At 37.4% G+C, this 12,495-nt stretch overlaps 1 protein-coding gene across 2 annotated transcripts in view; it reads left to right on the top strand.

Moving 5' to 3' along the window:
- GLCCI1 (glucocorticoid induced 1) overlaps positions 1-12,495 on the top strand; it is a 100,309-nt gene that overhangs the window by 79,454 nt on the left and 8,360 nt on the right. For both annotated transcript variants that reach the window (XM_072784021.1, XM_072784022.1), the window contains exon 6: positions 3,072-3,282. In XM_072784021.1, coding sequence (XP_072640122.1) covers positions 3,072-3,282 — 211 coding nt within the window. The remainder of the gene's footprint in view (positions 1-3,071; positions 3,283-12,495) is intronic.

The following is a 12,495-nucleotide window of genomic DNA, read 5'->3' as shown; positions in this document are numbered from 1 at the left end:
TTAACAATAACCTCGATATAGCAACAACCTAAGTGTCCATTGATAGATGAATGGATAAAGATGTGTATTTACTATGTATAAACAATATATAAAATAAAATATATGAAAAGCATATATAGTTATATAATGTACACATACACAGTGGAATGTGACTCAGCCATAGAAAAGAATAAGATCTTGCCCATTTTTCACAATGGGAACGGACCTAGGGAATATTATCCTGTGTGAAATAAATCAGAGAAAAACAAATATCATATGATTTCACCTATATGTGGAATCTAAAAAAAAAAAAAAACAAAACAAATAAGCAAACAGAAACAAATCCATACATACAAATTGGTGGTTGCCGGAGGGGAGGGGAGAGGAGGTGGGGGATGGGCAGAATGGGCAAAGGGGAGTAAGAGATATATGCTTCTAGTTCTAAAACGAGTAAGTCACAGAGACGAAAGGTACAGCAGAGGAAATATAGTCGATGGTATTATAATAGCATTATATGGTGACACATGCTAGCTACATTTGTGGTGAGCATTTCATGATACATAGAGTTGTCAATTCGCTAAGTTGTACACCTGAAACAAATGTACATTGAGTGTCAGCTATACATAAATGAATAAATAAATTAAAAGTTTATGTAGTTCTGCTTTTTAAATAAATTGGATTTTAATTTTATAGTGGCCATTTCAGAATTACTTTAAGCTAACCCTCACACTTAAAAATACTAAAAAATACTAATTTTTAAATACTAATTTTTAGAATTTTTTCGATTGGTAAGTAAGTGTGCCTCAAAGTTTTAATAAAATGTCACATTAATTGAGCAGCCCAGGTGGCTCAGCAGTTTAGTGCCGCCTTCAGCCCAGGGCATGATCCTAGAGATCCGGGATCGAGTCCCACATCACTCCCTGCATGGAGCCTGCTTCTCCCTCTGCCTGTGTCTCTGCCTCTCTCTCTCCCTCTCTCTCTCTCTCTCTCTGTGTCTCATGAATAAATAAAATCTTTTTTTTTTAAATGTCACATTAGTTGGGATTCCTGGGTGGCACAGCGGTTCGGCGCCTGCCTTTGGCCCAGGGCACGATCCTGGAGATCCGGGATCGAATCCCACGTCAGGCTCCCGGTGCAATTTTTTTTTTTTTTAAAGGGTGTTGTTGCTATCTGTTTTACAGAGAAGGAAACCGAGGCACAGGGAGGTTTATTTTCTTTTTAATTTAATTTATTTATTTATGATAGTCACAGAGAGAGACAGACAGAGACATAGGCAGAGGGAGAGGCAGGCCCCATGCCAGGAGCCTGATGCGGGACTGGATCCCTGGTCTCTAGGATCACACCCCGGGCCGAAGGTGGCGCTAAACCTCTGGGCCACCAGGGCTGCCCTGAATTGATATTTACATAATTGAATATTCTCTTTATAGTAGTCATTGTCAGGTTGTGAAGATGCTCTAGGTTTGATTTAATAGCATTGTATAGATAAATGCAGTTTTTGTTTCAGTAGTTAATGGTTTCAGCCTTCACTTGGTTGTTACAGAAAAAAAATTATATATTTTGAATCTTGCCTAATTTTATCATACTCCATTTTTCCCTCTGACAGTGTTTCTAAAAACTCTGAAACAAAGCCCAGAGTAAAAACAGTAAATAGTCAAAATCCGTTGTAAATAAGAGTATATTTGTTCTTTTTCTTAGCATTGCAGTCTTGCCTAAGTGATTAATATATAAAATTTTATTTGTTGATCTTATTTGTTGGCACACAGATTAGGAAAATGGAATAAGATTTATCTTTACGGCTGAAGCAGAGTATTTAGAGTCCACTGTGACAGAAGCTCTGCTTCTGTTTAATTAGCATGACATCAGAAGCACTAAACTATAGGTTCTTTATTTGTTTTTTTTTAAACTTTTTTTAAAAAAGATTTTATTTATTCATGAGAGACATTGAGAAAGAGGCCGAGACACAGGCAGAGGGAGAAGTAGGCTCCATGCAGGGAGCCTGATGTGGGACTAGATCCCGGGACTCCAGGATCACGCCCTGTGCTGAAGGCAGATACTTTACTAAACCACCCAGGCATCCCTAGGTTCTTTATTTGTAAGGACACTGGAATAATGAGCTCTAAGGCCTTTCTGGGTCCTAAATACGGTTTCTGTGATGATAGTTTCATTTCTATTTCTTATTTTTGCCTCTCAAAACAATGCATTAGAACCAAGCCAAGTAGTCCTACAAAGATGGTTACCAAAACAGTTTTGAATTCTATTAACATCCTTTATGGAATAGTTTTGAATTACATTTTGAATTATATTAATATCTTTTATAGGATGGTAATAGAATAAATCTCTTTATTAGAAGTTTTGGGGGGCACCCCCGGTGGCGCAGCGGTTTAGCGCGGCCTGCAGTCCGGGATCTGATCCTGGAGACCCAGGATCGAGTCCCGCGTCGGGCTCCCTGCATGGAGCCCGCTTCTCCCTCTGCCTGTGTCTCTGCCTCTCAGTCTCTCTCTCTCTCTGAATAAATAAATTTAAAAAAAAAAAGAAATTTTGGGTAATCTGTAAAGGAAATGGAAAACATGGTTCTGTTCCTGATCTCAGAAAAACTAAAATAGAGAATGGACAGAAAAATCTATACCTGCGAGTATGTGATTTTACTTTTCTTACTAGCAAGTCAGAGTCATTTCTTTTTTTTTTTTTTTTTTTTTAAGTCAGAGTCATTTCTTGCACAGTTTGATCACTTCATTCAGCAAATGTTTGTTGGATGTCTGCTATGTGCCAGACACGGTGGGAGGCACTGGGGACACAGTGTTTAAAAAAAGCCCCACCCTTGAGAAGTATTATGGGAAGTGCTAACCTCGGGATACATACAGAGAGCTTTGGAACTTGTAAGACAATTTTTATCCTTAGTAGTTTGAAATAAGTTTTTTGTTCAGTCGAGACAATATGCAGAAATCAAGACAAGACTGGTATCTTTATTCTCTGAAGAATCGGGTATAATGAGATAGTAGTGGAATGTGAAGACAAGGACCATGCCACGTGCTTCTGCACGAATCAGGGGTGTGCACTGACACATGCACACGTAATGCTTGTTTGTCTTCCAGCCTTTGGAGATCCCGGACGGTCGAAGAGCCCCGCTTCCCGCTCACTACCGAAGCAGCAGCACGCGCAGCATAGACACTCAGACTCCCTCCGTGCAGGAGCGCAGCAGTAGCTGCAGCAGCCATTCACCTTGTATCTCTCCCTTTTGTCCCCCTGAGTCCCAGGATGGTAGCCCTTGCTCAACAGAAGATTTACTCTATGATCGTGATAAAGGTGAGAAGGAAATCATCCGCTTAGACAGCGGGTTTGTTGTAGGGTCTTGCTCATTATACTTTCTTTGTCTTAGACCATTACATCATTTTTTTTTTCTTTTGTTGAACGGTGGGACTGTAAAGGATTGGTTAATCTAGGTTCGTTCGTTGGTTTCCCATACCCTCCCTTCTTTGTGACTCTCACAAACATCTTCCATAAATGTGTCAGAGAAGCACAGCGCATGGTTCTAACAGCTAATGAAAGCTATCAAATGGAGTGCATACAGCTTTACATCATATAACACACAGGTTTTTCCTCGCTATTGTCCAGAGCTAATGATGGTTATGGTAGAGTTTATATTGCTCATGTCTAAAGGTAGATTTTGTGACCAGATTGACTTAGGAGGAAGTAATTTCTAGATAATTTGGTTGGAAGGATGGGTATATTTTTTAACCAAGCAGGTAAAGTTTAATAAGTACCTACCAAGATTATCAGGGGTTGTTATGGTATGTAAATGAAGTATTAACTAACACCAATAAGCGGGCAGGACCTCTGAGATTTCTTGTTCCTTGCCAGGCCTCAGCTGTCTCCCCTTACTCTCCTGTCCTTGTGTCAGGCACTGGGCCACCACTTACCCTCTCCTTTCAGTTTCTGGCCTCCTCAGACCTAGACACAGAAGGCAACAAAGATGGCCCAGCTTCTACCTTCCCAGTTGCTTCCAAAGAAACACTGAAATTATTTAATCACTCAGTTACTGCTTCTCACCACAGACAGAAATACACCGTAGGTGACTAAAATTTTAAAACTTCACCAGGTAAAGTTTACAGAATCTTATAGGAATTTTGTGGTCCTTGTCCTGATTTGACTGTCATTCCCGCTTATTTGTTTTATTTTGAGGTATTATTACATTTAAATTGCCAGATTTTAAGTGCTCAGCCCAATGAATTTTTACATATGTATGCACTCACAAAACTACTACCGAAATCAAGACACATCATTTTTAGCATCCCAGAAGGCTCCCTCAGGCCCCCTTCCTCTCTCCATCTGGAAGTAACCACTGTTCTGACTTCCATCGCCATAATTTAATTTTTCCGTGTTACTGTATTTTACAGAAATGGAACGGTGCGTGTGTATTCTTGTGTCTGGCTTCTTTCACTCATCATTATGCCTAACTCTCTGCTGAGATGTTAAATAGAAGTTACTCTGGACTTTGTCTTCTGCTTTTCTTTCCGTGGGTGGATCTCAGCAATCTCTGCTTGCTTTTCACCCTCTCATTATCATTATCGACAAGCCTTGTGTGCTCCCTTCCTCCGTTCAGGATGTACTGAAGGCAGTGCCATGCCATAGGCATCTCTCTGCTTTGGGCGGGAAGTCTCCATTTCGTAGAATGTCAGACTAGGAAACTTTTTATTTCACCAAAGCTTGCTTCTACTGGAGCATATGACTCTAGTCACTTCCTCACAACATTTACTATGGATGTTTCACAGGAAAGCCAACAAGAAAACACCTTGTATCTAATGGGATTTCGAAGATAATCGGAGATACTTAAAGAATGGTTCTATTCATTTAGGCTACACAGGTGGTAGATGGCAAGTCTGTCTTAATTCCAAAACCTGTATTCTGTGTTCGCTGTATCAGTTGCAAGGATAAGCACGGTTCAGGTTGACCACTTTTGCTATTTATTAGCACTTGTAGTTGGGCAAAGTCAAAATAGCAGTAATAATAAGGCTAGGCAATTAATTTCTGGAGTTTTGTTTTCTTCTTTCTAAATTTAATAGTGTGAATGATTGAGAGACATTGAACCAAAAAGGAAGTGTATAGGGAGATGATAAGTGAGTTCCACTCTGGTTAACTCGGAGATTGCCTTCAGGGCCTCTGGATGACGATGTTCAATGAGGCAGATAAATACATGGTTTCTGCATTGTAGAAAAGGTACTCACTTAGATCCTAAGTTTAAAACAGTATATGTTTTTACATAGAACATAGAACATATGTACGTTTAAGGTGTACAGTGGAATGATTCGATATATGTATATATCTGCAAAATGTTTACCACAATAAGATTAGTTACCATATCCTTCACCTCAGGTAATTACCATTTTGTTGTTGTTGCTATGGTGAGAACATTAAAGTTTGACTCCCATAGCAACTTTGAAGTATGCAAGACAATATTATTAACTACAGTTACCATGCTGTACCTTAGATCCCCAGGACTTATTCTTCTTATAACTGAATGTTTGGATCCTTTGACTATCATCTTCCCATATTCTTGGCCCCCTGGCCACCACTATCTTACTCCCTATTTCTATAAGTTTGATACTTTTAAGATTCCACATGTGAGGTCATACAGTATTTTTCTCTGACTTACTTCACTTACCATAATGCCCTCAAGGTCCATTCATGTTGTTGTAAATGGCAGGATTTCCTTTTTTACGGCTGAACAATATTCGTGTGTGTGTGTTTTATTTTCTTTATACATTCATTCATTGATGGCCACTTAAGTTATTTCCATGTTTGGACTAATATGAATAATACTGCAGTGAACATGGGAATGCAGGTGTCTCTTCAAGATAGTATAATAATCTGAATTCTGACCATTTCTTAGGTAACTTAGACCTTGTTCTAAGATTTTTCCTTTTTTTTCTATATTTTCCTTTGTGTCTTCTTATTCTTCCATACAAGATACTTGCCTGCATAATGTAAATGTATTTTTTTCTTATGTTCTTCTTGTTTGTTTTTTTTAATGTAAAATGAGAACATTGGTCCAGATTATCTCTAAGGCCAACTGTTTTTTTTCTAATAATTAAAAAATATTTATTAGTAAAGTAGGGTGATAATCCCTACCTGATATCATTATTGGGGTGAATGAGATATTGTAGCAAAGTACTTATTAGCACAACCATTGGTCCATAATAAACAATAGATTGTCCTGGGTGTGGCTAAATATGACTTTGAAAAAAATCTCTGCAGAAATTAAGGAGATCTCAGAATCATGTTAGACATTTTTCTGTTTTCTACAAGACTATTTCAGTTTGGGAATTAAAACACTAATTTCTTAATCTACCATATTTAGCTTTGAGCGTTACTTTGTGATTAAGATTAAGCTGAAAATTAAATGACCTTATATTACAATGAGAAGTTCTTAAATAAATCAAGTACTCTGTAAAGAAAAAATTAAAATAACATCTGCTTTTATATATACATGTATGTTTATATGTACACACATGTATGTATTTTAGGATCAGGAATGGAGGCTTATGTATTCAACCAAGTTTATACTTCCAGTTTAAAAAACATTTGTTGAACATAGACTGGATGTCAGGTACCCCACTGAGAGTAGAGAAATAGAGTTGAGTAAGATGTGATATCTATCTGTCTTTAAGGAATTTATGGTCTAATACGGAATAATAGCAGTATAAACAAATGATACACTATTATATAAGTGTGTATACAAGTATGTTCAGAATACTAAAGGTACAAAAGAGGGAGTTGTTTGATAGTTTCTGAAACCTACATATGTCATTTAAACTATAGAAGAGTCTCTTGACTCATTACTGTTCGAATTTTGTGTTTTCTTTAAAGATACTAATTCAGTCTTATAATTTGCACTTTCCAAAAAGAAAAAAATGGAAGTTATAGATTTTGAATAGGTTGTATTATTAACTATGAAAATAGAATTGATACTGTAATTTTGTAGTCAACTAGAATATATGTGGAATACCTACATATTTTGCAGTTATGCTAGAGAAATTTTTTTCTGTGCTAGAAAAGCTAGTTCAGACATTGTTAGGCACCTGGATAGGTATGCTCGAGAGGAGAGGGGGATAGCCATTATGAATGCATGCTCCCATGAGAGATGTACTGCTGGGCTGATTATTTTTCTATCACTCATCTGCAATATACTTATCCTTTTTCTGATTTTGCTAACATTATTTCTTCCTTTTCTTCATATATATTCTTTTCCATGAACCATATATAATTTGAGACCTATAAAATAATTTTAGTTAATTAGCATATTGATTTTTCTTTTCTTCTTTCTTTTCTTTTTTTTTTTTTTTTTTTTTTAAGTATATTGGTTTCTCTTTGGCTATTTCAATTGCAGTACTAAGATGAAAACATTCTGACTATTGAGAAAGGTCCAGCCATTAAGAGATTATTTTCAGGTTTGGGATTCCTTTTTTCTTTTTCTTTTTTTCTTTTTGGTAGGTTTTTCCAGTAACCTACAGACTAGAAGAGTAGCCTGGTCACATGTATAAGCTTGTCAGATTCACTAACCTAGTAACCACCATAGTTCCTACATTATGATCCATGTGGAGAACTCAGGATCCAGAATAAGAACTCTCATCTTGACATCCTCAGAATATACCCTAAGAGTTAAGCTAATTTTTTTTTACATTATTGTGCCCAAAATGCAAGGGAGAAAAATAGTCCTTTATCTAATACAGATGGCAGCATCAAAATACTCTTTTAGCAGCTCTGCCAGCGTTCCTAATGGTAGTCAGAGTGGAGCTGGGCAGGCCACAAGATGTAGACTTGAGCCTGCCACTTATAGTTGATCTTTGGCACAGTTCACTTTGGCGGTTCTCAAATTCTGCAGTTTTGCAAGATATTGTGGAAACATTGATTATTCTAATTATGAAGTCAACTGAACCATTCTACTCAGGCCAACTACTAACAGTTATATTCCAAGAGTTCATAAATTGGGTACTTGGAACTTAAACTGTATTTTCCCACAAGAACAACGTATGTTATGTGGATGGAGATTCCCAAGGCCGATGCATAGAAACCTATTTACCTCATACCATGATTAACTCATAAATGTTAATATTCCCAAACTTTGAGTGTTAGGACTGAATACCCCCTGGTTGCAGGGGAGAAAAAAAATAAAGTATTATCTTGTTTTTTCTGGGTCTAGGACTGCCCCTAGTCAGACTTTTGAAAGAGACTCTTTTTGACATCATCTTATTCCTTTCTACTTACATTTTAATTTGATTTGCATTTATCTCTAAGGGCTCTTCTTTGACCTTTGCCCTTAACAGACTTTAACCCTCTATCTTCTAGAGAGCCCATAATCAGCTGAGATTTTGTGGTACTTTTCTTTTTGTGTTTTATATTGTGAAAAGATATATGTTGGGTATACTTTTAGCCACTACATTTTAAAATCATTGCTTTTGAGACTGAGGCTATTTCTCTATCAAAAGATTCTCCTCGTATAGTTCTAGGATGCCTTATTATTCTAGAACAACCTCTTGGCTGTAAAATTACAAAGAGTATAGAGATAATAACGCTGGGATTATTCCATAGGTTAATGATGACCTATTCCAGAATCCTGTCCCTACATCATCTCCGTGTTTCTCTCTTTCAAGATAACATGTAAAATCATGTATATTCCCATTGGCTGACAGCACATGAGAAGCATCCAGTGAATTCCTGCTCCCATCCTTTAGGGAAATCTTCACAGTTGCACCAATGGCAGTGCTGTGCTAGCACTCTGGGGATGATGAGTCGTTCTTTATAATTCAGAACGAATTAATAAATATATATCTCCATTCTAATAGTTATAACCCAGAGTCTAGAATAGAAACAAACCAAACATGTATTAACATGCCTGCAAATGTATATTTCACATAATCTACTATTATCTACTTACTAGAATATAAGCTCCAGCAGGATCGGGTAACTTCATTTTGCTCATTGTTTTATCCTCCACAGGTAGAGTAGGGCCTACTAGCATGGGGTGTGCTTAGCAGGGATTCTTTTGAATATTCCTTTAGGACATTTTTTTTTTACGGTATGTCCATTTTTTAAGGGTATACTTTTATAGCTGTGTTGAACATCAGTATCTTTGTCTTTAGGTTGTTAAATAATATGTGTTAGGCTTTTGAATGTTCAGGAAGGGCATGATAAGGCCCTCCTCTGCTCCTCCTCCTCCTCCTCCTCCTCCATCGTCACCAAAAAAACAAGACAGGAAAGAGAACTAAACAACTAAGATTAAATAATCTTTAATTAAATTAATTAATTTAGTGATAGGCCTTTGGTGGGGAGGAAGCCATGAAGTTCTAATTCTCTGTTGAAATTCTGGGAAAAGAAGTAAGTGCTAAAATCCATCTCCTTTTCCACTCTTATCATGACTAGGGAGCAAATAGGGTATCAACTAGGCCAGAGGAAAGGGGGAGGTATTTATTTTTTTCTCCCTGTTATCTTCTCTGCTGAGGAAATATCAACACATATGGGCTGTCCTTACACTGTATCTCCTTGTGAGGCTGATACAAGGCAAGCCTAATGAAGCCATTAGCTGAGCTGTAAGATTTTAATTAGAAGCATGTCATGTTAGACTGGAAGGAACTTGATTGATCATCTGGTTCCCTCCTCCTATCTCCAGTGAGAGCACTAGAGTTGAGATCAATCATCAAAACTTAGTGAGACAGAGAGCCTAACCGTAAGGAGCTCCAACTCTGGTGCAGCCAGGTGGAATCCCTGCTCTGCCACATACTAATTATGCACCCTTGGGGCAAGTTACTAAACCTCTCTGCATCTCAGTTTCTTCATCTATAAATTAGGGATAATGATGGTACCTGCCTCATGGGATTGTTCCAATGACTACATGTGCTCAGGTGATTTGACTCTTGTCATTTCTTGTAATATCACTGCAATCCTGTGAGTAGGGACAGTATTAGTGTTTTTAAGAAAGGGCAATCTGAGGCATAGAAAATGAAGTAACTTAAAAAAAAAAAAAGAAAATGAAGTAACTTTCCTAAATTCTTTGGAGTTCAACAGTGATCTTCTATAGGAACCTCATATGACTACTTGCTGCCCTTGCAGAAGGAATAGCCTTATACAGGCATTCAGCTGTGAAAGGGCCTGGTGTGTGGAGAACAGTCAGAAACTGTGGGTTTCTGAGGTGCGTGGTGGGGAGTAGAGAGCAGTCAGTAGAGAGGTAGAAAGGCCATTGTTTCATAAGGGACCTGGTAGGCCTTGCTAAGAGAAATGAAGGATCAAGCGAAGATCTTTGTCAGCTAAAGGGATGTGACCAGCTGTATCTTTAAAGGGTCCCACGCAGGTGGAACTACGCACGTGGAGAGAAGCAGCAGAAAGACAAGGTGCTGTTTGAATAGTTCATCCTGTGGTCTCCAGACTTGATTTATCACCCGCCTTTTCAGCAGTTTCATCTGTTTGCCTGTTTCTAAGTTATGTATGTACTTAATTCAAACCACAAACTAAATATGTCCTAGCAAAGCATACTTTATTCTCCAAGATAGAAAGCAAGTATATAGGAATGTTCTAATATTCCTGCTGTCAGCAGATTGTTCTATGCCCCCATATTGGGAAATCACAGTTGCAGGGCAGAGCAAGATTGGGGGTGCAGAGGACTTGTGGGACAGGGACTAAAGAGGAGTCCACAGCACCTGGTGCCTGGTAGATGGAACGAGGTGAGGGAGAATGAATGAATGGCAGGTTCCAGTAGCATTCTAGTTTAGGAGATGGAGGGCACTGAGTATCAGAGAATGAACAGGCTCTAAGGAGAAAACAGGAATAAGTTTATGATTCCATGTTGGTTTCTGCCTCAAGACATTATACCATTCTTCTTTAGCAAGAATTGGGGTGGCCGAGTAAATACGGAGTTTTACATAATACAGTACGACAACATTTAAAGCATTTTGCTTTGCCTTCTATTGTGTACATAGTTAATTTTCAGTAAATATTTAAGTGAGCATTTAAAGTCACAGTGATTTTATTAGAAGTGTTTATTTTTCCCTGTTAGGATACTTTTTAGGAGCAGATTAATGTGAACAGCATATTTTAGTTTTTTGAAAACTAATGTCCCTGGAAAGATTTCTGTTTAAAAAGCTCAAGAATATGAAAACTAAGATTATGTCAGAATGATTTTCCTTAGATCCCTAATTATTTTTCAAGATATAAAATACTCTGTATTATCTGAAATTTATTTTCAGCTTAACCACTGTGATTTATATTTACAAGACACAGGATTTTAATCCATAAATTGGTTTGAGGACTGTGTGCAATGAAGTACTTTGCTTTCATTTTTAACTGCCATGTCAGATAGTCAAATTCAGAGTAAGTATCAATGACTCCAAGTCACATTTGGAGGTAATAATAGGTCCTATTCTGCATATCAGGATTATGATTGTGAAAGAAGTATTTATTGTGAGTACACAAAAATAAAGGATTATTATTATTATTATTATTAAATAAATGATTTGTTTGCTTAATTTACAAATTCTTATCAATTCAGTGATTACTTGGGGAACAATAAGCAGTTAAAACACCTCCCCCCATATGACAGATATCCAATTAATGGCACCAGACGTTTGGAATCTAAGTTAAGCCCAGTATTCAGAACACAATCTTATTTGTGCAAAAATATACATAGTGAAGGTTATGATGGTAGTTTTCCCTCCTTACCCTTTACTGAATGCTGGTCTAAGGGAGATCTCAGCTATAGCTGGTAGTCTTGTTTTATTAAAATTTTGTAACCCTCTCATAAAAGGTTGACTTTGAAATTTTAGAGACACCTTAGAGACTATTTGTAAAAGCCAAGTTTTCTCCTCACTCATTCCCAATTTGGTCTTGGAGTTAACGCATCTTCAATACAATCGTAATAACAACTGGTTCCACATTCTGTTGCCAAGAAAGGCTATGCAGTTTTGTGTTCCCTCCTGATTTCATTAGGCCATCAAACCACACTACAGCTCATAATTTCATTTCCTGAAGGAAAAGAAGTAATCTTAATACTAGAGTAGTAATTGTTTAGGTCCTATTTGGTCAATCATATTTCTAATCTAATTCTATTGGCTAACCTTAAATTATACTCCTCCTCTGTCATGGAGTATAGTTTTGATGGAACTCTACCCTCACTTACCCAGGCTCTTACTCTACTGTGAAGATAGAATAAGAAGGACATTCTACTGGTTAGGTCTCTGTAGAGGAATCCATAGAATCTGTGCTTTAGGCATTCATTTCATTTTCATTTCCAGATAATAGATTTCTATATGCTATAGGACGTCCTTATAAACTGGCAGAGTTCATGCCAGGCAGTCTAAACTGGGGAATCTGATATTGCAAATATTACCCCACTTCCCCACCAGATACAGAATCTTACCTTTATGTAGCCAAATAGAAGTAGAATGTGCAGATCTATTAAAAATAACTTTCCTGATGAGAGAAGGTAGAATAGGCACTTAATTTCTGAATGGTTCACCATTTTAAATTTGC

Source organism: Canis lupus, chromosome 18, assembly GCF_048164855.1.
Source record: "Canis lupus baileyi chromosome 18, mCanLup2.hap1, whole genome shotgun sequence".
In the NCBI taxonomy this organism is placed as follows: domain Eukaryota; kingdom Metazoa; phylum Chordata; class Mammalia; order Carnivora; family Canidae; genus Canis; species Canis lupus.
This window is presented reverse-complemented; position numbering and strand designations above follow the sequence as displayed.